General features: G+C 47.9%; 3 protein-coding genes across 5 annotated transcripts in view; 1 reads left to right on the top strand and 2 right to left on the bottom strand.

Moving 5' to 3' along the window:
* Positions 1–3,201, bottom strand: part of LOC310762219 (major facilitator superfamily domain-containing protein 8-like) — a 29,162-nt gene extending 25,961 nt beyond the window's left edge. Inside the window, exon 1 of one of the 2 annotated variants that reach the window (XR_014547898.1) lies at positions 2,782–3,165. Coding sequence is in view for 1 of the 2 variants with exons in the window: in XM_083612915.1 (XP_083469041.1) it covers positions 2,782–2,857 (76 nt within the window). In the remaining variant the exon portion in view is untranslated. Of the gene's footprint in view, positions 1–2,781 lie in introns of both variants that reach the window. The other variant, XM_083612915.1, reaches the window with a different exon arrangement.
* A 3,281-nt stretch (positions 3,202–6,482) lies between these two features.
* POLR2H (RNA polymerase II, I and III subunit H) lies at positions 6,483–11,629 on the top strand. Its single transcript, XM_083613007.1, has 5 exons — positions 6,483–6,659; positions 8,246–8,329; positions 8,926–9,019; positions 10,370–10,453; positions 11,021–11,629. The coding sequence occupies exons 1-5, from the start codon at positions 6,587–6,589 to the stop codon at positions 11,136–11,138; spliced, it is 453 nt and encodes a 150-aa protein (XP_083469133.1). The 5' UTR covers positions 6,483–6,586; the 3' UTR covers positions 11,139–11,629.
* Positions 11,630–12,021: 392 nt separating this feature from the next.
* THPO (thrombopoietin) lies at positions 12,022–27,011 on the bottom strand. 2 transcript variants are annotated; one of them, XM_083613001.1, is made up of 6 exons: positions 26,841–27,011; positions 24,164–24,836; positions 22,408–22,538; positions 20,469–20,555; positions 16,607–16,771; positions 12,022–14,781 (listed from the first exon to the last, which is right to left on the bottom strand). In XM_083613001.1, the coding sequence occupies exons 2-6, from the start codon at positions 24,174–24,176 to the stop codon at positions 14,626–14,628; spliced, it is 552 nt and encodes a 183-aa protein (XP_083469127.1). In that variant the 5' UTR covers positions 24,177–24,836; positions 26,841–27,011; the 3' UTR covers positions 12,022–14,625. The 2 variants fall into 2 exon arrangements, with proteins under 2 accessions (XP_083469127.1, XP_083469128.1); XM_083613002.1 differs by lacking the exons at positions 24,164–24,836; positions 26,841–27,011 and adding an exon at positions 22,751–22,876.
* Between the last annotated feature and the right edge of the window lie 250 nt (positions 27,012–27,261).

Here is a 27,261-nt window from a genome sequence, read left to right as displayed (position 1 = left end):
ATAGGGAAATTGTTGCATCCCCTTGATCACTTTGGGTTCCCTTTTCTTAACACCAAGATCAAGTATTACAAGAGTGGGAGAAAAACCTCCCCTCTGTCCACTTTATCCACACTGTGCCTAATTTTAGGGATCTTTATCGCATCCTCCTTTAGTCACGTTTTTCTAAGCTTTATCCCTCCAATTGTCCTGCAACTATTATTGATTTTGTACATTTGTCTCTTGGCTTTCTTCCGCAAGGGCTTTCAGAATTTCTTCTATTCTGGCACTGACAAAGACCCAGGCCTGTTCAGTTTCTGCAAGGCTGCTGCTTCCAGCACCTTGAGAATAGCGGGAGGAATCTCACATTCAAGGGTGAGCCAATGTGAGGACTAGGGAGCTGCAATCCAACAACACTGGCCTCACCCCTGACCTTGGCAATGCTATCTGAGGCTGATGGCACCTGTGGTCCCTATTGCCTACCCCCTCTGACTCCAATCATGCTTACTCCCGCATCTTACCCCAAAAACATTTCCATATTGCAGCCCAAGCCTATTATGTCCTTACTCTGGAGTATGGCCTGCTAACCTCTTCTCATTCTCACAGGGCAGAGGAACAGCAACCCAAACAGCCAACCTATCCAAGGACAATTGACAAGCTTCTAGAAGTCAAAGGTTAGGATGCAGATACTAGTTTCCTGGGAGAAAACCATTTGCAACTGGAAAACAAATTCACAAGGCACAGCATTCTGGACTCCGCCGGAGCAAACCAACTGCACAGGTTGAAAGTGGTGAGAAGTGAGAGTTGGGTACGTTCAGCTTGGAAAAGAGGAGACTGAGAAGAAATGTGATAGCCTTCTTCAAATATCTGGAGGGCTCGCACATGGAAGAACGGGCAAGCTTGCTTTCTCCTGTTCTAGAGCACAGGACTTGATCCAATGGATTCAAGTTTCAAAAAGGATTATTCCGACTAAACACCAGGAAGAACTTTCTGACAGTAAGAGCTATTCGATAGTGGAACGGTCTCCCTCAGGAGGTGGTAGACTCTCCTTCCTTGGAGGTTTTTAAGCAGAGGTTGGATGGCCATCTGCCATGGATGCTTAAGTTGAGATCCCTGCATTGCAGGGGGTTGGACTAGATGACCCTCGGGTCTCTTCCAACTCTAAGATTCTAAGTGATGGGCATGGCAAAATACTTCTTACAGTCACCTCCTCCCACTTATCTGGGAATGGCAGAAGCAGGAAGCAAAGCAGGTGTGTGTGGAAAGTTCAGGGCTAAAGAACTGCACCTTCTCAAACTTAACCACGCAATTCATTTGATTATCTACAGGCCAGGATCTTGTCAAGGCAGGCATGCTGAACAACTGGCAGAGGCAGAAAAACCTCAAAACACTCAATGTGCACTTCTGGAACATGCAATAAAGATGAGAATCTCTCTACGAAATCTGCATTAGATCAGAGCATGGGTAGGCCAACTAAGGCCCGGGGGCTGGATCCGGCCCAATTGCCTTCTAAATCCGACCCGCAGACGGTCCGGAAATCAGCGTGTTTTGACCTGAGTAGAATGTGTCCTTTCATTTAAAATGCATCTCTGGGTTATTTGTGGGGCATGGGAATGTGTTCTTTCTCCCCGCAAAAAATATAGTCCGGCCCCCACAAGGTCTGAGGCACAGTGGACCGGCCCCCTGCTGAAAAAGTTTGCTGACCCCTGGATCAGAGGATCAAGCCAGGGAGGCTCCAAGCAAACTGGACTTCCTCCATCACCAAGCTCGTCCCTTAAAACCTGAGCTTCCTAGGGGCAGAGTGTGCTACTTCAGCAGCAATGGAGCCCTTTCTTGAGGACCTCTTGGCCAGATAGTGCAGAACAGCCTCCCTTTCCCCTTTGCGCTGTGTGTGTGTGTGTTTAGCTTATAAGCACCAGAGCAGGGACTGTTTTGTTTTGCTCGAATGCAAGTCACTCCTGGAACCTTTTTTGACTGGAGACCTGGGTACCAGAGTTGCAAAGGTATACTAAAAATAATAATAAACACCAGCATGATGAGACCAGCTTCAACTAAAACGGTATGTGTGTGTGTCATAGGAACCAACTCATAAGAGCTGAGGTCCCTTTGAACCCCCCCCCCAGTAAAATATTTGAGGGGGGTGTCCCCATGTTAATGGGAGCATTGCCATTCAAATGTGTGTGTGTGTGTGTGCCGCATCCTGGGACAGATTACATGGGGCGGGGCTTACCTCCCCCCCCCCATATTTTATTCAAGTTGGCACCCCTGGCGTGTGTGAATATGTGCATGTGTGTGAGGGGGGGAGGGAGGGAGAGATCAAGCTACATATAAAATTGTGGGGTACCAAATCTAATAATACACACAAAAACAACACCAGCATGTTGAGACCAGCCTCAACAAAAACCGCGTATACAGTGGTACCTCTGGTTAAGAACTTAATTCGTTCTGGAGGTCCGTTCTCAACCTGAAACTGTTCTTAACCTGAGGTACCCACTTTAGCTAAAGGGGCCTCCTGCTGCCGCTGCGCCACCACCGCACAATTTCTGTTCTCATCCTGAAGCAAAGTTCTTAACCCGAGGTAATATGTCTGGGTTAGCAGAGTCTGTAACCTGAAGCGTATGTAACCTGAAGCGTCTGTAACCCGAGGTACCACTGTATATGTACGTGTATAGGGTGTGTGTGTGTGTGTGTGTGTGTGATGAAGCTATATATAAAATTGTCAGCTCTGTATCCAGTGTCCAAACACTCCCCTGGTACTCCCCCCCCCCCCACTTTGATGCCCATCCCATGCCCAGGGAATCTCACCGTACTCAATTCCTCCCGACAGGAAAAGGAGGCCAATGGTGAGGTTGGTCCATTTCTTCTTCCGCTGCACATCCATAGACACCTGGCGTTGGGTTCTCCCCGGGGACAGAGGCGTGGGGCCGAGGTCTCCTTCTTCCCTCCGGAGAGCTCAAAGGGTAGCTGGAGGCGGCGGCAGCGGTGCCATCTTCCTCCTCCTAACCCTCACCATTCTCCCTGCCTCAGCAGCAGCAGCGTTCCTCTCCTGCCCCTTTTACGCACACGCCCATGCAGGAGCCCCTTTGGCGCTCTCCCTCTCGCAGCCCGCAACCTGCGCGTCGCTGCAGCTGTTTTGCCCGACCAAGGCAGCTGCAGCCGGGAGAAAGTTTATTGAATGGTCGGCGAGCGGGCGGGACGAGTGCGCGCAGCAGCCAATGGAGAGCGCATCCTCGTCCCCCAGCCTACCCGGCTTCCTCGCCCTCCTGCTGCTAACCTGGCATCGGGAAGGAAAGGGGCCGGGCGGCCAATGGGAGCGCGCCTCCTCATAGACACATGCAAAGCATCCCTAAGTCACCTGGCCGAGAGCTCTCTCCATTCGCGCAGGAGGCAGGTTGGGCGCCTCGCTGTGAATTTCCTTAGCCTTGTCCGCCAGATTTTACGCACACGCGTCTGCGGAACGTAGCCTTACACTGAGGGGCGCATCTGGCACAGGGTTGCCTTCTGGCCAGAGGCTCTGCAGGATTGCAAAGCAGAGGGCGAGTCCCATCCTTGCCTTTAGATGCCACCCTCAGTATTGGAACCTGGTGCCTGCGCTCTGCCGCTCAGCTACGACCCTTCCGAAGTGGGATTTTGCTTCCAAGCAAGGAGTAAAAAGCAGGGCTGTCAATGGATGCGGAAGCCGAACAGGCTTGCTTTTTTCTGCAGGGCATGCAATGCCGGGCAGGGCTTCACCGCCTGAATTTCTGCATTTTGCTGCAGCTCTAAAACGCACAGGAAACCCACACAGAACAGCAGTCTGGTAGCTCCTCTGAACAGCACATAGAACCATAGAGTTGTTAGGGACCCCCAGAGTCATCTAGTCCAACCCCCTGCAATGCAGAAATCTCAGCTAAAGCACCCATGACAGATGGCCATCCATGACGTGAAGGAGTGCAAGGTTGTACTTGGCGGTTGTTTTTCTTCCCCTTGTGAATACCATAGTTTAGAGGTCCCCGGCCCTAAGGAAGTCAGACTATCCTCCACCAGGGCCAGGGCCTTTTCAGTGATGGCTCCGACCTGGTGGAATGCTCTGTCCCAGGAGAGTAGGGCCCTTCAGGATTTAACCTCCTTCTGCAGGGCCTGTAAGACAGAGCTATTCCTCCTGGCCTTTAATTTGAATTCAGCCTGATCTTTTATTTCCCTTCTCTTCCTTCCCTCTCCCCTTTTATGAAGATCACCCGCTCTGAGACCCCACAGCTAATTCTCCCCTGGCCTCCTCGCTGGCCCAAGTAGGACCAATTCAGCCAGCTAGCCCTGGGGAATTATCTAATTGATTTTTTATTTTTGAATTTTATTGTTGTTCATGTTTTTATACTGTATTTTATGCTGCTTTTATAATGGTTTTAAAATGTTTTACATTTGTTGTTAGCCGCCCTGAGCCCGGTTTTTGAACCGGGAAGGGCGGGGTATGCATTATTATTATTATTATTATTATTATTATTATTATGACATTTAAGCTGCAGCATCAGATGACTGGCAGAATCCACGACCAAGGAAAAGAGACGGTGGAAGAAGATTGGAAGAAATTTAAAGTTTATCTTAAGAACTGTTGTAAAATTAATGAGTGCTAAAATGTCATGGGTAATGTAAAACAGAATTGCAGTGACAAATAATTGGGTAAGAGAAAAAGGATTAAAGAAAGTGAATTATAAGTAATTGAAATTAGGGGTTGCTGGAAAAGTTTAAAACAGGGATGCAGAAAAGGGAGGTATGGGGAAGTCGTTGAAATAAGGTTTAAGAAAAAGCGGTTATGAAATTATACGTGTTTATATGTTTGTTTGTTTATGTATTGTCAGTTGTATTGTGTTTTAATATATGTTGGAAAATTAATAAAAATTTATTTAAAAAAAAAAAGCTGCAGCATCGAGGTGGAAGAAATTCAACAGGTGATGCTTCTGCCCGCATGCAGATTCAGTGATGGGTAAAGCTTCACCAGTTGGGTTTGTGGTAGCACTACACAAGCCAAGAGCCCAGCAGTCCTACCTGAAATAAATCAGCAGCTTTATTTACTGGCTTGGCTGTGCAAATATACAAGCGATACTTGGATGTGTTTGGAAGAAAAGGTCTCCCCAGGGGTGTTCCTCTGATGAAGAAAGACCAAGGCCAGCTCAGTAACTTCTGCTGCCTGAGGCATGATGGCACCCTCCACCAAGGTGCATACAGAAACCAACTGGACTGACAGCTGAAGCATACTCTAGTTCTGGTGAAAGGACAATTTCTTGCACTGCACTTGAGGGCAGCAGGTTGGCACAGGGGGTACAAAGCAGGCCACGTGGCTCACTGCTCTGTCCCCCTCCCCACCCCTCAGTATCTGCCACCTGAGGCAGCTGCCTCCCTTGCCTCCTCATAGGGCCAGCCTTGAGAAAGATCACCAGCCACACATTGCAGCTTGCCAAGGGCAATTGCTGCCTGGAAGCAAGACCAGAAAGCTCATCAAATCCCCTGGTGAGCTACTATAGATTTGTAAACTTCTGTGGGAGCCTTCCTCCCCCCCCCCCCCCCCCCGCTGAAGTGTGGGATACATATTATTATTACTCTTAATTGTAAAAAGGATATGATATATGTCAGTCGGCTGTATTCAGCATGTGCTGGGTCACAGGTGGTGCAAAGAATCCATCGGCGCCTTAAGTGCTATGTTAAATTGACCAACTACAAAGAAGTTGCCACTCTGAGTAGGGGCATTTCTGTCTGTTATGATGCTAATAAAATAGGTGGATAAAATCTTGGAAGCCAGAACTGGTCCAATCCTGTGCAGATGGAATGGGAAAAGTTGCAGCAACGCAAGAGAGGAAAAAACCGCTCAACTCCCACAGTACCACTGGCTCGATAACTGAAATTATTTAAAAGAGCAGCTGCCAATGCACTCCAGGCAATGTAAAGGAAATACTTTAATTAATAGGCAGTTAATAATTCTCAAACACTCGTATGCATCGTTGAATATTCAATGGCAGCATTTAAAACACTAATATATATATATATATATATATATATATATATATATCGTAAACCGCCCTCTAATCCTCAGACAAAGGGCGGCGTGGAAATTTAATAAATAAAATAAAATAACCACACGGTGCACCGTAATACTTAAATTTATGTAAGTTAAAGGTTTTTTTAAAAAAAAGTAAACGCAGGATGAAAAATTATATAAATGAGATAGAATGCATTTAAAACAGGGTGATATACATACACGGATAAATATACGTATACTCTACACACACAAATATATACTGTATTACTCCTGCCCCGCCCCTTCCCTTTATTGCAGATTTAAAGGTCGGGATCTTTTTTGACCTCTTTCGGGCTTCAAAGCAGACTTGTGCGCGTGCGCAGCTGAGGGACGCCCCCTCCCCGCCATTCTCGCCCTCTTCCTCCTTCCAGTCGCTGCCGCCCTTTCCCGGCCACCCCCTCTGCCCTCTTCCAGCATGTCCGCCTGAGCCTCAGGCTGCTGACGTCGTCGCCAGGCGCCCGCGCCGGAAGCGAAGGGAGGAGAGCGGCGCTCCATGCACACCGCGAGCGCGCGCGTGGCTATTGCAGATCGGGAGCCTCCGGCTGCTCCTCCCGCGTTGCCATGGCCGGCATCCTCTTCGAGGACATCTTCGACGTGAAGGACATCGACCCCGAGGGCAAGAAGTTCGACAGGGGTGAGAGGCAGGCGCTCGTTTTCCAACCTCGGGGGCCACAGTGGTACTTTTCCTGCGGGGGTGGGATGGATGACCTCTGGAGGTGCCCCCCTTTCATTCTTCCCGTGGTCCTATCCTTCCCCGTTTCTGTCTGCCCACCCTGCTCCTGGACACGGAACCTCATCCTTGCTTCCCTGCCCGCCTGCATGTAGGCTGGTCGATTTATACTGTGTTAGTTTTATGATGTTAGCCTCCCTGAGCCCGGGGAGGGCGGGGTACACAAATAAAAATTTATTATTATTATTATCTACAGTAAGCCCACAGCTTAAGCAATGTGTGTGTGATGGATCGCACCCAAAGCCAAAGGCATTTATAGTCGAAACCCAATGGGTGCAATGGCGGGTAGGATTGCTCCCCCTTTAAAAAAATTTTTGCCTTGGACACAGCTGAACACACACAAGTTAAATGTACCTAAGTTGCAGGCTTCCTGCATTTACATGTGCAGTGCACCCTTTCTTTTTCTCCTCCAAGGCTCTTGAGGTGGAGTGTTCTTGGTTTCTTTCTCTCCCTTCCCCTCATCCCCCAGTTCCCCCCTCCCATTTTACCCTTGCAAACTACCCTGTGAGGTGAGTTTGGTGGGTTGTGATAGCGGCTCTGAGCTTTATGGTTGACGGGGAATTCAAATCTGAATCTCCCGCCCCCCCAGCATCCTATTTATTTTTGTATTTATTTATTTCTATTGAATGGGCACAGAAGTCCCTCTCCGCCTTAGGGTCAAGCTTCTCTTCAGGTGTTTTTGGAATTGGGTTTTAAAAAACTGTTTTAACTGTTTGTAAATCTCCCTGAGACACATAGAAAAGGTGCTTTGTAGATACGTCATATATTAAATACAATCTCAAAGCAGTTTGGAAATAAAAACCATTTCGTATATGTATATAAACAATTTAAAATCCAGTGCAGCTACATACTAGTCCAACACTCTTTAACAGTTAGAGTCGAGTCACGGATTTTATCTCTGCCTTCATTAATTAATTAATTAAATAAATAAATAAACAAAGTCTTCCAGCGTGCTGTAGTGCAAGGGTACGTCTATAGTGGTGATGATTGCTGCTATTAGTAGTAATAGTGCTATTTCTACTATTACTACAACAAGCTATTTCTACTATTACTACTACAATGCCTAAGTTTACTAAGTCTACAGGTGCAGTAGGGCTTGAATTTATGAAGCAAGAGTGATGGGGAAGGATCTCCCAACAGTTCAGATGCTAATAACCATGGCAACAAGAGAGAATGTGGCCCTGGTGTTGTGGGGAGAGCTTCTGATTACAAATTGAGAGACCTAGGTTCAAATCACTAGTTGTCTCACTTTGGTGAGCCTCCATCCCTTCAGATCTTGGCTTAAAAACCTTACAGCTTTAGGTCCCTTTCTCTTTGATCTGTGAGCCAGGGTTTCAACAGATATTCTGTATTTAAATGCGCAACTCTTCATCCTTCTCTCTGGCTCTACAAAACTGAGTGGCTTGGCATTCTAGCAGAAGTGGAGGTGGGGTCTGCCTTCTATTCCTCTGTCTCCTAATAATTTGACACCCAGATTTGTCTCCCTCCAGTCTCCCGACTGCATTGTGAGAGCGAGTCTTTCAAGATGGATTTGATCCTGGATGTGAACATACAGATCTACCCTGTCGATCTTGGTAAGTGAGTGCAGTCAGGGGGCTTGCCTGGCAGTGTTTCTCTGACCCACAGCTAGTTAAAACTTTTTTAGCACATGGATCATTTCCCCTGCACACCCACCCATCCCAACATTACATGCCAGCAGTGGATGTGTCCATAGCAAAAGCAGGCATGGCCGTCTCGTAATCACAAACACTCATCACACTTACGCATTCCCATTGCACACTTGCCACATGCAAAGATTTTCCCCTCGCCCATTGTTTGAATGCACCCATATCTCTTGAAACACATGACATTTTTTTCCTGGAAATTCAGCTGCCAAATCCGTGATGTATGAAGCTAGACCAGGCATGTCCAAAGTCCGTTTGGGGGCCCAATCCGGCCCGCCGGTTGGTTTAACCCGGCCCCTGTGGCAGTTTATTTCCTGGGGTAAAATCCTAAAAAACGAAACTAAACAATTTAAATCCCAAAAAAAGCTCAACAACTTTGGTTGGCCCTCATGGCCCTTCACTTCATCAAATCTGGCCCTCTTTGAAAAAAGTTTGGAATCTCACAAACATTAGCTGTAGTGAAAAGACTCCTCGCTGTCTTATTTTTGTTTTCCTGTGCATTTCAGGTGACAAATTCCGCCTTGTGATCGCCAGCACCTTGTATGAAGACGGGACCTTGGATGATGGAGAATATAACCCAACTGATGACAGGCCATCCAGGTAATTGGGGACCAGAGGATGGCAAACAGAGGACTAGCCAAGGAGAGGGCTTCACGAATCAGTCCTGTGGTTGTGTGCCCTTCCTTTCAGCCTTCTGTAAGGTCGAAAACTAGCTTCTTTTTGTAGTTCCTCCAAAACCTACACTAGATGGTATCTGTCTGGCTCGAGAGACAATGAAGTGTGCCTCCCAGGGTGAAGTCAAACCGCTGTGTTAGCAGCACAAAAGTGTCTTCTCCAGGGCAAAAGCATGGGCAGTGTAGAGACCCAAAGTGTGTCCTTACTTGAAGTGTAAACACAATGGTTCTACTGCCTAATCCATGGGTCGGGGAGCTGAAGCCCAGGGGCTAAATGTGGCCAGCCAGGTCTCTCTGTCTGATTCTTGGAGCTCTCTCCTGGCTGTACCCCTCTCTGGCTCTGCTTTGCACCACAGGTATTTCTGCCTCTGTGGAATGTCTCTTTGAACTCTAATGATGCCCTTTGCCATGGCCCCTCATAGGTTGCACAGGATGAAGTGCAAGCCCTTGAGCTGAATTAGGTTCCCCACCCCTATTTTCATCCTCTGCAGTTTGCTCCTCATGCACAGGGCGTCTGTCTGTCTGCTTGGCACTCTCTAAGCCACTCCTCTCATGAGCTCCCTCTTCAGTTCTTCCTGCTCCTCTTAAGTCCTCCTGGGCTGGGCCAGAGAGGAAAGAGCTATAAAAGGGGTGCTGTTTGCTGCAGACGTGCTGCACAATATTTTGTTTGCCTTTGTTACCCTGTATGTATTTTACATTTATTTCCTGCCTTTCCTCCAAGGAATTCAAAGGGGGGTGTGTGGCTCTCTGTTCTCTGCACACTCTGATCCTCACAACAACCTTGTGAGGTGGGCGGGGCAGAGAAAGAGAGATTCTGCCAAGGGCACCTATGTTGGAAGGCAGATTTGAAACCAGGTTTCCTTAGATTTAGTCCAGCACTCTAGCCACTATACCATACAGCCCAAGGATGGGACTCCTGTGGTCTCGCACTTGTGTTTGGCCTACAATGCCTACCATCCCTGGCCATTGACTATGCTGGCTGAGGCTGATGGGAGTTGGAGTCCAACAAAACTTGGGAGGGTCGGAGTTTGCCCATCTCTGATATGACATGCAGGACATCTGGTGAAGGCATCTGAACTTATTGTTCCCCAGGCTGCAAGTGGATTTAGAAAGAGGAAATCCGCAGGCTCTGTGATCTGCACTGTTTAAAACTTGTGATGCAGCTGAAACAGATACACAGATCTTTATTAGCATGTTGGTACAACTTGAAGTGATGCGATGGCCGCAAAACCACACATGTTCTCTCCTTCTCTTCCACTGTTCCTTTTGGCTCCAGGGCAGACCAGTTTGAGTATGTGATGTATGGGAAGGTGTACAGGATCGAGGGAGACGAGACGTCCACAGAGGCCGCCACACGCCTGTAAGTGTTCCCCCTCTTATTTGCGGAAAGGGCTGGTTGGAAATGAATAGGTACATAATAACCTTCTCACAAGCTCTCTGAGCGTGGAGTATAGCTCTTTGAGATGCTCTATGGAAGGAGTTAAGCGACTGGATTGGGGGCAGTGGGGAGTGAATAGGAACACAGTAGGAAGGCTTTCCCAGGTTGTTGGACACCTGTCCTATAGAGCCAGTGGAGCACCGCCCCACCAGTAATATGCCCTCAGCCAGCCCCACCTTCCTGGCATCTAACTTACAGCCAGGCAGGCAGTGGTGTGTCCTGTCATTGCCTCTGGCGCCACCTGCTGTTGAGCTCCCTGCCTTCCACCCTACCGGACTCACTGAGCACCAGCCATGGAAAGTGAGGGCCAAGAAGGACGTCCAGCAGAACTGGGGGCAGGATGGGGACACAGACATGCAGCCTCTTGTGGGAGTGAGGTCCATAGTTTAAGTGTTGCATGATCCCGCTGGGGTTGTTTTAAGCCCCTGTGGCTGCCGTGGTCTCCCTTCCTGCTTCTCACCTTTCTCTGGTCCACCCTTCCTCCTCTAGCTCTGCCTACGTGTCCTACGGTGGGCTGCTGATGAGACTCCAGGGAGATGCCAACAACCTGCATGGCTTTGAAGTAGACTCCAGGGTTTATCTCCTGATGAAGAAACTGGCCTTCTAACCGCCTTGGGAGTTGTTGTGGCAGCAGCTTGGACTCAGTGTGGGCATTTGCTGCCTCCCAAGTATATGGAGGGAATATTGCTGGCATTGGGGGGGTGTTAAAAGAAGCATCTCTCCCCAGCTCCTCCTCCTCCTCACATCCCCCCAGCCAAGCCTCAAGGAAGATCATCTTTCTTCGGATTCTGCCAGGACTGCAGTGTGAAAATGTATCCCAAATGTCCCCTTGGTTGCAGCAGGCAGAGTGCCAGCCGACTGAGAACATCCCCTACAACAAAGATGTTGAAAGGGCTACGGATTTACTCTGTGCCTATGATAAACTCTCATTTTTATTACACAGGTGATTGTGGTAAGGACACAGTTCTGAGAACCAGCATTGCCATCATAAGCTGGGTTGGGGACGGCCGTCTTCGCTGGGGGCCTGGGGAAGAGGACAGAGCCTCTGTTTGACCTCAGTTTCTTACCTTAATTAAACATAGCTTTTATATAAATATATATATTTGGCTGTTGTATATACACTAGAAAGTTCACTACCCAAGCATTTGAGAATAACAAGCTTGCAAGACTGCAGTCAGAAATCCATATTCTGCAGATTGAATTCACTTATCTGTTTGCTTTTGGAGACCTTTTGATTTGTCATATATCTATTCCTAATGTTCAGGATCTGGATTCTTCCTCACCACCCCCCACTCCAAATACTGCAATCCTGGCCAAGTTTCATCTCAAATAGCAAATGAGACATGGCCTTCCTGGGCAGAAGGACAGAGCGAGACAGATGAAGAGAAAGCTGGCCTGATAATGTCACAAAGGAAAAGGGGGAATGACAAGATTCTGGGCTAGGACCAGGATTCTGGCTTTTGTGGTGTAATAGGAGATTCCCTTGTGGGTTCGAGTACACCAAATTCATACTTTATTCAGCAATGCACTACCAGACAGAGTTCAAAGAGTGCATGAAAGCTTTCCATTAGGACGCTCTATGTAGGCAAAATATATGTCATACTGGGTGTTTCACCCTCTAGCCAACCAGCCTCTGTTAACCGATCGCTCCAGTATCTCTCGTTCAGCCACAGTCCTTGGAAACACTGACTCAACCCTATTTTTTACTGTGTGTGCAGAGCCCTCCTTGCACTTTACCTGGAGTTGTTTTTCACTTCAAGGGGATCCTTACGGCTGAATTTTTCAGTGGTTCTTAACCAGTTTTGTGCCCAGGCCATATGTTTGCACACATGACGCTGTCCTCCCTGATAATGAGCCTAACAAAAGCATTCATTCAAAGAAACCTCACTTTGGAAGAGGCCTTGGGTAAGCTTTTTGCAGCCTTGTGGCTCTCTGGCTGCTTTGGGCTACTGTTCCCATCGGACGGGAGTTGTAGTCCAAAACATCTGAGGAAGCCCGGCCTACTGTGCCAAAACAAGCGAACCATGGGCTGCGAGTGGCAGCGTGGTGTAGTGGTTAAGAGTGGTAGTCTCGTAATCTGGTGAACTGGGTTTGCTTCCCCGCTCCTCCACATGCAGCTGCTGGGTGACCTTGGGCTAGTCACACTTCTCTGAAGTCTCTCGGTCCCACTCACCTCACAGAGTGCTTGTTGTGGGGAGGAAGGGAAAGGAGATTGTTAGCCGCTTTGAGACTCCTTCGGGTAGTGAGAAAGCGGGATATCAAATCCAAACTCCTCCTCCTTCAAGCAACGTGTGTTTTGTAGTGCTCTGGAATTTTCCCATGATGCACCCACTGCGTGCAAGGAACAGTCACCTCTTCGTACCCTGTATTTTGCTCACCTATCCCCATGTGGCTGGTAAGATACAACGGAAGACATTCTGGGGTGTGTGTGTTTTTTCTTTAAAAAAAGCATAAGTCTTTATTGTTCTAAGGTTTTGTGTAGAAAGCCGTTGTGCTCTTCCAGCACAGAGCCTCAGGAAGGGCTGGTTCTGGTCCAGTCTCAGAAAGCACCACACCCTGCCTCCCTCTGGGTGGGAGCATCAGTCTCCTGCTGCCACTCGTGGGTGGGTGGGAGGATGTCACATGGCCATAGGCAGGTGCAAAAGATGTTCCCCTTTTCCTCGGGTGTCTCCTGCTGCCCAAAGCCAGCCGTTCTTGTTCCACAGCTGCCCACACCGTGTCCTCTGGCTATTGGCATCGGGAGGAGAACAGAAGTTGTGTGACAGCTTTTCAACGTGCCAGAGGCTGCCCCCACTTTAAACAAATACTCTGGTTGTATTCAGGTGTTACTCCAAACTGGGGCTGGCCCTACCGTTGGGCAGAGTGAGGTCACTGGAAGCCAACAGCAGTGACATGTTATCAGGGGCTCGTAGCTGGCCTCGCATCCATTAAACTTGGTCATTAACCAGCACAGGACAGGACAGGATCCCATCTCCAGGATCAAAGTAAGAGACCTGTGTCAGCTTCTGTGTGTGGAATTGCAGGAGGTGGGGGCACCCATCGTGGTCCAATTTATCTGGTGGACCCTGTTCAAAGCCATGTGGGAATAATGTGGAGGCCTGGGGCCAGACCTGCCCCCAATGTCCATGGCACACTCCACCCCAGATGGGGAAAAGCCTGGAGAGGAATTCTAAGTGTTTTCAATTCAGTGTGTCCCCTGCAGCTGGAAGCCCTGATACTGAGAAAGAGTCCAGGCATCCATCATGGTCTCTAAGAGAGGAAAGAGCTCCTATCCTTTCTCTCAAGATGCTGAGCAATGCCCATTTGCCCCACTGGCTTTCCACAGAGTACATGGCGGGGGGAGCTCCTAAAATCTCAGCCCATTTCCCAAGCAAGGCGATGAATGGCTCCAAGAGTATAAGATCATGTGAGGAACTTAGCCGGTGCCTGAGACTGCAGGTCCAGTATCCATTCATTACAGCACATCCTCCCGACGTTTCTCCAATGAAAAAAGGGGTGTCCTCTCTCCTCCAGCATTTCCCCAGTAAAAATAGGGAATCCTGTTCTATCTCCTCCACCGTTTCTCTGATGAAAATAGGGATGTCCAAAGGGAAAGTGGGACATTCCGGGATCAAATCAGAAACCAGGACAGCTTTGTCTTTCCAGGACTGTCCCTGGAAAATCAGGACACTTCCCAGTCCGGTGCCTCTGGGAAGCTTGCAAGCAGGACCTGAGTGCAGCCACACTCTCACCCCCTGGTGACACGTGTGCTGCCTCCGACACCAGGATGTTGCCATCGTGGCTGGCAGCCGGGCCTTTCCAGTAACCTAGCTGGGATCACTCAGCTCTGGAAACACTTCTGCAGGCTGCTAGAGCAAGCCTTCACGATGAGGATCTCCTCCTTCCTTGGGTGTGTGTTTTTTCCCACTGACCCCCGTGCTTTGAGGGCTTGGCCAGGCTTGCTCTTCCACACCTGGCCACCAGAGGGCCTGCTACTCATCCTGTGCTTCTCTCCCTTGAAGGATCCGGCTAGCAGCCCATGGGGGGGTCTTTCAGTGGCCCCTGGAGGTGGTCAGACTGGGAGGCTGCAGGGCTGCAGGGCTGGCAGCCCTCTGTTAATCTTCCGCACTGCAGGAGTCTTTCCACAAGTCATGGAAGAGGAAGTGGAGCTTTCCCCGCACAAGCTGTTTGTAGGTCCCAAAGATTGTCCTAAGGTTTCTTTCAGGAATTAACTGGGAGCCGCTCTCGGGCTGTGCGGTGGGATTCTGTTCCTAGAATGAGAAAAGAAAGTGTGGGGGTGCCTGTAAGGGCTAATGGCCACAGTGAAAAAACATTAATTTTTGGTAAGCTGCTTTGAATTTTTTTTTAAAAAGCAATCAAGCATAAATTTTATGAAATAAATAAATCTTGAATGCAGGATGATAAAAGGTCTTGGAAATCAAGCCTTATGAGGAACAGTTGCATACTGTCTCGCCAGAGTGGTACATGCTCTGGATATATCCTGCTTGGACTACTGCAGTGCGCTCTACGTGGGGCTACCTTTGAAGGTGGTTCTGAAACTACAACTAAGCCAGAATGTGGCAGCTAGACTGGTGACTGGGAATGAATGCTGGGACCTTATAACACTGGTCCTGAAGGATCTTCACTGGCTCCAAGTACATTTCCGACATAAGACATTCAAAACCAACAACAACAAACCTGCTATCCCAACCTGGTTAGCCCCCTAAAAACTCTGATAAGGTAAAGGTAAAGGTACCCCTGCCCATAAGGGCTAGTCTTGCCAGATTCTAGGGTTGTGCGCTCATCTCACTCTATAGGCCGGGAGCCAGTGCTGTCCACAGACACTTCCGGGTCACGTGGCCAGCGTGACAAGCTGCATCTGGCGAGCCAGCACAGCACACGGAACGCCGTTTACCTTCCCGCTGGTAAGCGGTCCCTATTTATCTACTTGCACTTAAGGGTGCTTTCGAACTGCTAGGTTGGCAGGCGCTGGGACCGAACGACGGGAGCGCACCCCACCGCGGGGATTCGAACCGCCGACCATGCGATCGGCAAGTCCTAGGCGCTGAGGTTTTACCCACAGCGCCACCCGCTAACCCTAAAAAAAACTCTGATACCCCATTTTAAAAATGCAATATACTCCCATAGAGACTCCTTACACTATGTTTAAAACCAAAATCACATTTGGATAGAAACTGTTTCTCAGGCGGCTAGTCCTAGTCTTTATAACCCTGTACCTTTTTCCAGAAGGCAGAAGCTAAAAGAGATGCGCACTATCCTGCACTATCTCTCCAGCTTTCTTATGGCACCTGGAAGCATAGATTTGATCCAAGGTGGGAAGAGTGCACCCAGTTATTCTCTCCACAGTCTTTACAACCCTGGACAGCATTGTTTTTTCCCTGGAGGGCAGCTGAGAAGGATGCAACAGACATGCACCAGATGGAGGCTGGATGAGAAGGACGCAACAGCTCGTGATGCCCTGCAGGCCCCCCCCCCAAACTGCGCCCAGGAAGACAGGCCCCCCAGCTACAGCCCGGAAACATCTGAAGGGCCGCAAGTCTGTCCCCCCTCCATCCCTGCAATCGAGGTCAGCAAACCAGAGCCATGCCTGGGTGCAAGAACAACTTTCGCTGTTTGTGATTTCCAGTAACTAGCATTCAGAGACCTACTGCCTCCAACAGTACATAGCCAGAGGGCATTGCAGATATTATTCCCCATGGATTTGTCTAATCCTCTGTAGGCCATCACTACACCTTGCGGAAGCAAATCCCATAGTTGTAACTATTTTCTGCAGTGGCTCCCCATTTGTGGAATGCTCTCCCCAAGGAGTTTTGGCTAGTACATTCATTATACACCTTTAGGCACCAGGGGAAAACCTTCCTCTTCAACTAGGCCTTGGCTGACTTTTAAATGTGTTTGGGGGTGGGGAGGAGAGAGGTTTATTGGTTTGTGGGGTTTTTTGTTCTTGTTTTTATCATGTCTTTTGTGTTCTTATTTTGTATTTTATGTTGTGAACCGCCCTGAGATCTACAGATGAAGGGTAGTGTACAAATTTAATAAATCATGATCCTGGGAAAGCCCCCTTTGGCCTCTCACCTGCCACCCAAAGTTTCGGAGCTGCAGGAGGAAGGAGCTGGCTTTCTCATAAAGCTGCTGGAGCAGTGGCAGGGCGCAGCCCCGGCTCAGCTGGGTTTGGGCGGCTGCTGTGCCATCCACCAAGTCAGCCAGATCACGGAGGGTTTCTTGCCCTTTGTCTTGGTTCTGAAAGAGTAAGAGAGAGAGGCAGTCGTTGGGTGATTCTGACATTTCTTATTTATTGGTTGGTTGTTGTGGTCATATCTCAGCTTTGCTCTAAAGATCTGAAGGTGGTGTCCAGACTTCTCCCTGCCCGTGGCCCAGTATACCTGAAGGAGCATCTCCAACCCCCATCATTCAGCCTGGACACTGAGGTCCAGCTCCAAGGACCTTCTGGCAGTTCCCTCCCTATGAGAAGTGAGGTTGCAGGGAACCAGGCAGAGGGCCTTCTCGGTAGTGGCGCCCACCCTGTGGAACGCCCTCCCATCAGATGTCAAAGAAATAAACAACTATCTGACTTTTAGAAGACATCTGAAGGCTGCTCTGTTTAGGGAAGCTTTTAATGTTTTTAATATTCTTCTGGGAGCCACACAGAGTGACTGGGGAAACCCAGCCAGATGGGTGGGATATAAATAATTTTTTATTATTATTATTCCTCACAGCAAACCTGTGAGATAGGTAAGGATGGGAGATTCAAACTCTGCTCTCCCAGGTCCTAGTATGTCATGGACTGGCTGGACGCAAAGGAACCAGCTCAGGAACTCAGAGCCCGGGGATTGGTGGCGGGATAAGGGTGAGTGAGAGTAAACTCCTTTTCTGTGTGCTTCTTCTGGCGTAATCAAAGCAGCACCACAAGAGGGTGGTGTTGCCTTGCAGGAGTCAGATTAGATTAAATGGAAATGGAAAGACACCCTTAGGATGGAGGCAGAACAACCCAGCGAGGACTAAGAATCCGTGGCTGCAGAATACCAGGGTCTGTTGCAGGGTCTGTGCGGAATGGAGTATCCTAGACTGTGGCGGATCTACATTTTGGGGGTCCTGCAGCTTGAGCAACTAGCCACGAGGTCTAGATAAGCCAGGGGTCAGCAACCTTTTTCAGCTGTGGGCCGATCCACCATCCCTCAGACCATGTGGTGGGCTGGACTATATTTTGGGGAAAAATATGAACGAATTCCTATGCCCCACAAATACCCCAGAGATGCATTTTGAATAAAAGGAAACATTCTACTCATGTAAAAACACACTGATTCCTGGACCATCCTTGGGCCAGATTTAGAAGGCGGTTGGGCCGCATCTGAGGCATTCTGATCAAGACTTGTATTTTAAAATGAGATATATATATATATATATATATATATATATATATATATATATATATATTTGCAGATGCTTGTGTGTTTTTAATGCCAGGCAGAAGACCAGCTGTCTAAAAGACTTTTGGCAGATGTTTATCCTCCTGGACAAGGGCCCCCTGATTTATAGCAGGAGCCAAAATTCTCAAAGTTGTAAAAAGGGAATTACAGGCTGAGAGCAAAGGTTACTAGGTTACTGACCCTACAGAATACAATCATGCTGCAAAAGCACTAATTAAGAGTTGGTAAATAGTAGGATTCATTGTTTAACAAAATATAATATCATGTGTCTCCCATTAGAGACTTGAGCCACAGGTTAAAGGGCAAGAGCTAATGGGAAAAGCAACTGGCCAGGAAAGGGGGTTGTAAACTGAAGAAGTTTTTACTTAGAAAAGGCCTTTGCTTCTAAAAATCTATATATGTTATGTATGAAATATATTGGCTTAAATGTAATTATGCAAAGGATTTAGAAAGTAAGAAATGTTAGATTCTTATGTTAGATTCTTATTTCATAGAATCATAGAGTTAGAAGAGACCACAAGGGCCATCGAGTCCAACCCCCTGCCAAGCAGGAAACACCATCAGAGCACTCCTGACATATGGTTGTCGAGCCTCTGCTTAAAGACCTCCAAAGAAGGAGATCTTTCATTGATGGTGTGTGAGAATGTGAACCCAAGATCTCTGACCTCTGTTTAAGATAAAAATTTAAAACCATTAGCCATCTGTTTTGGAGGGCAACAGGGCAAGAAGGGCAAGAGGTGATCTGGTAATTAAGGTGCCTTGTTGAGGCAAATGTAAGATATATGGCTACTTGTTTGCCATTTATAGATAGAAGGAAATATAGCTCTTTGTCTCCCATAAAAGGTAATAGGAAATGGGTGTATCTTTTATGACTGGTTCTAGCAAACAGCCAATAGGAATTTCAACCAGGCTGATTGGACAGAGGCAGCCAAAGGAGGAGCAAGGGGGCTGGGCTGAGGAAATATAAGTGCTGGCCATCAGGGCTGGAGTGGGCAGAGCTTTGGTAACCATATACCACTGTGTCTCTCATTTATTTGTCTGACAAATAAATTATTATTTTAATTTCTCTATTGCTGCGTTGAATATTTCATTCCAGCTAAGCGTTAACCACAAGCAGGGCGCTACACATCCGGCCCACGGGCCTTAGGTTGCCTACCCCTGGGGTAAGCCCTGTTACCTTCTTCAGTGGGGTTGTTCCACAACAAATCACTTTTTTAAATGATAATAATAATAATAACTGCTACATCCTAGATTTTGATTAAAGTTGCTGTACTGGGTTGTCTCACACGTCAAAGTCAACACAGTGAATAAATATTTCCTATGCCTTATGGTTTTCGAGTTGTGAGGGGTGTGAAAATTAAGGAAACATATGCACGGTGCATCATAGAATGGTGAAATTGAGTCTACTAGACCCATTTTTTTATTAAAAAAAAAAACAGTGTGGACTGAAGTCATCCAGGTGACCTCAGTGAGCATTTCAGTTCCAGATATTCTGATTATTTCTAGTTTTAGTTAAGTATTTTTTAAAATTTATTTACTTGATTTGGGGGAGGCAGCTGCCCTCCCCTGCCTGCCTGACTATGCCCATGTTCTGGGGTCCCTCTGGAATTAGGGCTTCGAAGCTGAAGCTTCATTAATTTCTTTTCTTTTTTTAAAAAAAAATCAATGCAAAATTACAACAAAAATTACAAACATTAAATCCAAAATAAAGCAATACAAACAAGAAATAGAAACAAAAAACCAAAAACCACAAATCTACAAATAAAACCTTATCATCATTCTAATCATTACATACATATACCCGTATTGACTTCCTTCCTTTGTTCTAAGACCTCAAAGTTTCGAAATTGTTGTGTCTAATGTAGATTACCTCTGTCTTTATACTTTTTGCACCATTTTTCACTTTCTTTAACCCTGCAAAGCTTCATTCGTTACATACCGATATACTTACTCCAGAACAATGTTTTTTCATATACTCTTTAGAACAATCCCATTCTTTTACTAATTTTTGGTCCGATTGTCCCCTTATGAATGCTGTGAGTCTTGCGAGATGTATATATTCACAAAATTTAATTTGCCATTCTTTCATTGATGGAATTTTTCTCCCTTTCCAATTTTTTGCTATGAGCATCCTGGTAGCTGTTGTCGCATAGAGGAATACTTTCCTTTGATTGTCAGGAATATCATTTGTAATTATACACAAAAGGAATGCCTCCGTTTTTTTACTAAAAGATATTTTAAACATCTTTTTGATTTCTTCATATATTTCATTCCAAAATTGTTTAATAGGTCGGCATTCCCAGCTTCATTAATTTCATAGTAGATCGGCCCCTGATCCTAGAAGATGCCATGGCTGGTTGGGAAACTGAGTGTGAGCCCTCCAGCCTGCCATGGCATCTTCTTTTAGGTCAAATGCTTGTAGCATTTGGATTAAAGCCATCACAGCTCAACAAGCCCAGGCCCCAGCCCTTGACCCATAGACGGTGGGTTGGTCATTTTTACATACTCACTGTCTTTGCCATCCACTCTCGGAGGCTGAACCCCACCAGGGGCAGCTGCACAGGCTGCTGGAGGAAGGGGAGTTCCTCGCACTGGCTCTGCGGAAAGGACAGAAAACCCCTGAGAGGAGAAGCAACCAGGCCAGCTGGCAGGAATGGCCAAATGCACAGAGCAAATGCAACCACCTGGCACCTGGCCCCCAACAAGTCACACCCCACAAATGAGGTGCAAAGCAATTACGGCCAAACTTCATGGGTACCCAAAAGAACATGGTTTGGGGCTGTAGCTCATCTTTCCATTGATATATAATTTTATGGTTTTACTCCAAAAAAAAGTGGTGTTATGAGCCATCATTGCCAAAACAAGATGACACCTGATTGGCTGTCTAAACACTTCTCTTGCTGGTTATCTGGCTATAGCTTTTGATAGAATACAGAGAACTGAACATGCTTTGTTGCATTACATTCTTCATTAAATTATCTTTCCATTGATATATAATTTTATGGTATTGCTTCAAAAAAAAGTGGTGTTATGAGCCATCAAACCTCAGAAACACACTTTCTCTAAAAGGTTTCCACAATTTTGGCCACTATTGTAGACACACGGTTCTCTCCCTGCATTTTATTCACAGAACTACAGGAAATAGTGGCTGCCCCAACGCTGTGCTGTGTGGTTAAAAATTCTACTGAGCTGGCTTGGGCTGATGGGAGTTGTGGTCCAAAACATTTGGGAAGCACTAAACTAGGGTTTCCCCAACTTGGCTGTTTTTGGACTACAATTCCCATCATCTCTGACCACTGGTTCTGCTAGCTAGGGATAATAGGAGTTGAAGTCCAAAAACAGCTGGAGACCAAAGTTTAGGAAACCCTGCACAACACTGAGGAAGGTTGATCTAAATAAATAAACTGTGTCCTTCCTTGCAGCTGGGCAGTATTATCAGGGCTGGCCCACCCTTGAGGCAAGAAGAAGAAGAGAAGAGTTTGGATTTGATATCCCGCTTTATCACTACCCGAAGGAGTCTCTTTTTTTTTTTTTTATAATATTTTTATTTTTCGATATAAACACAATAGAACAAACATAAACATACAAAAACAAAAACAAAACAAAAAACATGTATCATTTCATATCCTAATTTCATATCCTATCTTCCCCGACTTCCTCATGCCTCCCCTTTCTGTATTCCAAATTCTTATCGATTGTTCAGCAAATCTTCCCTTATTTTAATTTAAATTTAGACTATTCTTCCTTATTCTCCTTGTCTTAACCATTACTAATAGTAACCATTTACTTTCCAGTCCAACATCATTCTAACTTTCATTAACTTTGTAATATTTCTTTAAATAGTCCTTGAATTTTTTCCATTCTTCTTGCGCTGCTTCTCTTCCCTGGTTTCGGATTCTGCTCGTCATTTCTGCCAAGCCCTACCCGAAGGAGTCTCAAAGCGGCTAACATTCTCCTTTCCCTTCCTCCCCCACAACAAACACTCTGTGAGGTGAGTGAGGCTGAGAGACTTCAAAGAAGTGTGACTGGCCCAAGGTCACCCAGCAGCTGCATGTGGAGGAGCGGAGATGCAAACCTGGTTCACCAGATTACGAGACTACCGCTCTTAACCACTACACCACACTGGCTCTCTTGCAAGGTGAGGCAACTGCCTCAGGCGGCAGGATTCACCAGGCAGCAGGTCACAGTATCAATCTTTCTCCCTCGTTCCTGATGTAGATCTGCCCTCACCCCTTCTTCTTTGGTGGGGGGAAAGGAGGCCCCATTTTGGGGTCCAACTCAGGTGCCAAAATGTCTTGGATGGCTCTGAGTATTATTCTGGGCCACCCATCACATGCCACCCACTCAGTGAGTGGTGCAACCTTAAGGAAAGTCTATGGAAGCCAGCAAAACATGCCAAGGCTTTGAGGGCCCCGATCTGCTCGGGTGAAGTGAAACTGCATTGCTTACCACTTTGTCCTCCAAGTCCATGGCTTCGGTGATGTACTTCTGGATAAGCCTCCTGTCACAAACCAGCCTGGTGGGACTCATCTCAAACAGGTCCAAACAGAGCAAGAATACAGTGAGGAGAAGGAGGAGCCCTAAGGGAGGTTTGAGGGAGGAGAGACAAAAGGATAGATGGCCAAATGTTTGGTATCCTCTGAATCAGCTTGGCAGGTTGGCTCCCTAGACCTCCTTCCTTCCTTCCTTCCTTCCTTCCTTCCTTCCTTCCTTCCTTCCTTCCTTCCTTCCTCCTCAAAGAGGTTCTCCCCCTCCTCATTTAACACTGGGCTTTCCTCTCAGGTCAACCTACCTCACAGGGTTGTTGTGGGGGTTGAATGAGGAGGACAGGAAACCACGGACGCCATATTGAGAGCCATGGAAAAACTGAGATGGAAATGTGATGAATAATGATGATAAGGTTAAGTGGGACAAGGAAACCCTCTGCCCCAGGTAATGGGAGGCTGAATTGGGGTGAGTTTGCGGGCAAAGGAGCTGTCCACAGACTCCGCAATTCCCTTGCCAGTCCATTTCCCAGTTAAAATTGCCTTTCCGAAGCTGAGCTATCAGGCAGATGACATAACAAGCACCTCTGCTTCCTACACACAGAGATTGTATGTGCACACACACACACACACCTCCTTTGACCCAGAAGGAAAATGTTTTGCGTATGAATAGAGGACCAGGATGATGGTGAAAATGGATTTCAGACATCATTGGTTCAATGTACAAAGGGGTGGGTGCCTTCTCCTTCCTGTTCAAACACCTTCTAGTATTGTATTAATATTTGCTGTATGCGAAGCTGAGATAACCCGGCCTCACTTCTGAAATGGTGCGTTGTGCACACGTCAAGGCTTAGCAGCTGAACATGTGAGGCTGCAAAAGTGCCTCTGAGCATGTGCAGAGAGCCTGGCCCTCAACACAGAGAAACCTTAAGCAGACCTCATAATCTGAGGTGGATGGAAAGGTCACCTAGAGGAGAGGGTGAAGGTTTTAGGCACAGCACTCTCCACCCACCCCGATGCTGGAAATAACAATTTCAGTTTCGTTACTTCTTTTCCAGAATTTTCACCGCTGGCCTGAACTGGGCTTCATGAAAACAAAACAGGATCCAAGTTCTTTCCTCTGCTAATTAAAAAGACGTCACCCAATGAACTAAATCTTACACTGCAATCTTGTAGCCACTCACGAGTAAGCCCCACCAAATTCTGCAGGACTGATTTTGGAATGCAGAGGGTTGTACTGTTAGTCAGTGACCCACATGACCATTTGTCAATTAAAGAACTAGTCAAAGGAGCATGCATCTGCATACAATTAAGCCACATTTCTGGGGGGGGGAGGGAGCACCCCCCTGCTTTTTAGAGAGGCGCTGCTGTGTGTAACAGCAAGACTTGTCCTTGGGGAAATCCATAGTGGAGAGGAAGTCCTGGATAGAATGGTAGAGTTGGAAGGGACCCTGAGGGCCATCTAGATCAACCCCCGCTCCTTCTCAGGACACTCTGGACTGGAGGCAACACCATCCACAGCCCCTGAGACTCAGCCTGGCCTGCCAGAGTCAGACCCCTCGCTCCAGCCCATGCACAGAGTGCCTTTCCCTCCAGCCATCTAGGACTGGGGAGAAGGAGGGCTTCCAGCAGACAAGGGTGTGTGGCTGACCCACAGGCCGGTCTCCCCAGGGGTCCTGCCTGTGTCTTCCGAGACCCCTTGGGGCGAGCCCAGCACTCACGGTTCAGCTCCATGCCCAGCTGGCAGCCTCCTTGTCACAGCATCTTCCTGCCAGGGAACAGCGGCTGCCTCCTAGCTCCCGCCTGGCTTCCATGGACGGTGCCTTGAACGGTGCCACAGCCACGAGGGCAGGCCAAGGGGGCTCCGACGGGCTTTCTGCGTAGCTGCCGGCACCTCCGAGCCAGCGCCGCGCGGCTTCCTGTTGTGAAGCTGCTGGTGACCTCTGGTCAACGGCTTCCGAGCAGCAAGCCCGAGCCTTCAGGAAGACTTCCCACTTCCAGACATTTCCTCCTTGGCTGACGGAGGAGGCAAGGAATGACAAGGCCGGCTGGCTGGCGAGCTGGCTCCCTAGTGCGAGAGTTTCACAGAATCGTAGAGTCGGAAGGGACCTCTGAGGGTCATCCAGTCCAACCACCTGCAGTGCAGGAATCTTTTGCCCAGCGTGGGGCTCGAACACACGGCTCCGAGATTAAGAGGCTCATTCTATACCGTGGCCGTTCCTCGTTCTTCGGGGCCAGATGCACAGTCCTGCTCCGCCTGCTCGCCTCAGTCGGTGAAATTGGGGGGTTCTGGCGAGCATCACAAAACCTGGAGCTGGGCTCACATGGCCCCGTGATGATGAGCCTGGCATCTGTCAAGTTTCCCCTGGTCTGGATGCATCTGTTCCAAAAGACCTAGCGAAAAAGAGAGAAAGGAGTTGAGAGATGACTTGACCTGGAGAGAAAACAGCAAGAACCTGATGAAGAGAGCACAGCAGAGGTTATATTTTCTGAGACTCCTCTGGAAAAATAATCTCTCAAAGGACCTGTTGATGGCATTTTACCACTGTACTGTTGAGAATATATGAACTTATGGTCTCTGTGTGTGGTTTGAGAGCTGCACGGTCAGGGAAAAAAACAATGCTGTCCAGGGTTGTAAAGACTGTGGAGAGAATAATTGGGTGCACTCTTCCCACCTTGGATCAAATCTATGCTTCCAGGTGCCATAAGAAAGCTGCAGAGATAGCGCAGGATAGTGCGCACCCCGGAAATGATCTCTTTCAGCTTCTGCCTTCTGGAAGAAGGTACAGGGTTATAAAGACTAGGACTAGCTGTCTGAGAAACAGTTTCTATTCAAATGCAATTTTGGTTTTAAACACAGTGTAAGGTAGTCTCTATGGGAGTATATTGTATTTAATTTTGGGGTATCAGAGTTTTTAGGGGGCTAACCAGGCTGGGATAGCAGGCTTGTTGAGTTTTGAATGTTTGATGTAGATTTTTTCAATTTTGTTGTTCTGTATGGGACAATGACAATAAAGATTATCATATCATAGCAACCCAGAAAGCTGCCTTATACTGAGTCCACCCAGTCTTGTATCATCATAATCATCGTTATGATTCCTGACTCTCCTTGCACCATGAGGTCCCAGGGTGGGTCACAAATCATGGAATCATAAATTTAGAAGAGATCCCAAGTGTCATGTAGTCCAACCCTCTGCCATGCAGGAATCCTTTGCCTAATGTGGGGCTCAAATGCACAACCCTGAGGTTAGGGTTCCCATCTCATGCTCTTTCCAGACTCAGCTATCAAATGGACACAGACGGGATGACTTTCACAGGGAGAAGCGCAATTCTCCTGGAGCTCTGAACAGCTTTGGATACCCACCAGCCATAGGCTGCGTTGACGTTCTAGACCTTTCGACCACATTTTTAAGAACAGAAGAAGATCCTGCTGGATCCAGCCAATGGCTTATCTGATCCAGCATCCTGTTCTCACAGTGGCCAGCCAGTTGAACCCAAACAGAAGAGCAACTCTCTCCTCCTGCAGTTTCTCCAGCAACTGGTATACAGAAGCATCGCTGCCTTCGACTGTGGAGGCAGAGCACAGTCATCCTGGCTTGTACAGTCGTACCTTGGTGCTCAAATGCCTTGCAACTCGAAAGTTTTGTCTCCCGAACGCCTCAAACTCAGAAGTGATCGTTCCAGTTTGCAAATGTTCTTTGGAACCCAAACGCCCAATGCAGCTGAAAGCTCCTGCAGCCAATCAGAAGCCGTGCCGTGCCTTCATTTTCGAACATTTTAGGAAGTTGAAAAACCAAGGTATGACTGCAGTCGTCAACAGCCGCCTCCTTCATAAATTAGTCTAATCCTCCTTTTCAAGCCAGGTAGGTTGGTGGGAGTGAGGTCCCTGGGTGAAGGAGTGGTTTCTTTCGTCTGTCCTTAAATGAGGAAGGGGAGAACCATGTGCACTACCTTCTGCTCCTTGGGGGGGAAAGGTGGGGTATAAATGCAGTGCAGTGCAGTGCAATGCAATGCAATGCAATGCAATGCAATGCAATGCAATGCAATGCAATGCAATATTGGCAGCTGGTCACCTCAGGCAGGGGACATTCTCAGCCCTATCTGGAGATGCCAGGCACCTGCGACCTTCTGCATGAGAAGCAGCTGCTCTGCCACTGAGCTAGAGGCCTTCCACCCAGCCTCTGGCATGCCCTGCGTATTTGGAATTCCCTGCGGAATTTCTTGTCCTCCAGCTCGGCCTGCCTGTGGCACGCAGTCCGCAGCGCAAACTGTGCTTCCCGTCAGAGGCCTGCCCTGTTCCATAGCAAGGGCCTGTTTGACAAGCCAAGCAAACAAACCCCTCTCTGCTCCTGCTGCCTCTCAGGAGCCACCCTGCTAGAGAGCTACTTCCATGCTTACCTTGGTAGGTCTCCGCTCTCATGTGCCCCAGGCCTGTGAGATCGGCCACCTTGAGAGCCGGAAGGGACTTGGGCCACCCCCCACCCCACCCCCGTCTCTCCCATGGTTTGCCCGGGAACTGGGAGAGAGCTGCAAAGTTGTCCCAGCTGCAGCCGGCACCCGCTCAGGAGTGGGCGGTGAGAGATAAGGGAGGTCAACCACCTCCTCGTGGCACAGGCAGTACAGCAGATGGGCTCCTGTCTGGGTAGGGACGTGACGGGAGTCACATCTTGCAGTGGGGTGCATGCGGGAAGGAAGGTCACACCCACCCCAAACATTTAAAGCACCACTGGCGCACACGGCAACCTTCCCCCCTGAATTCCGGGAACTGTAGTTTTCCCCCACAGGGTGCAATTCCCTCAGTTGTAACAAACTGTAGTTC

This window comes from Podarcis filfolensis (genome assembly GCF_964270895.1).
Source record: "Podarcis filfolensis genome assembly, chromosome: 5".
NCBI classification, from domain to species: domain Eukaryota; kingdom Metazoa; phylum Chordata; class Lepidosauria; order Squamata; family Lacertidae; genus Podarcis; species Podarcis filfolensis.
This window is presented reverse-complemented; position numbering and strand designations above follow the sequence as displayed.

Bases quoted from the DNA above. Each gene is read 5' to 3' on its own strand.
- THPO (XM_083613001.1), bottom strand. The intron at 16,772-20,468 runs GTGAGTATGTAA...TTACTCTTTCAG, and splicing joins GAGAGTGGATGGCAAAGACA to AACCAAGACAAAGGGCAAGA. The intron at 14,782-16,606 runs GTGAGAGGCCAA...TTCTCATTCTAG, and splicing joins TCCGAAACTTTGGGTGGCAG to GAACAGAATCCCACCGCACA.
- POLR2H (XM_083613007.1), top strand. From the start codon at position 6,587: ATGGCCGGCATCCTCTTCGAGGACATCTTCGACGTGAAGGACATCGAC. The intron at 9,020-10,369 runs GTAATTGGGGAC...TTTTGGCTCCAG, and splicing joins ACTGATGACAGGCCATCCAG to GGCAGACCAGTTTGAGTATG. The intron at 10,454-11,020 runs GTAAGTGTTCCC...TTCCTCCTCTAG, and splicing joins ACAGAGGCCGCCACACGCCT to CTCTGCCTACGTGTCCTACG.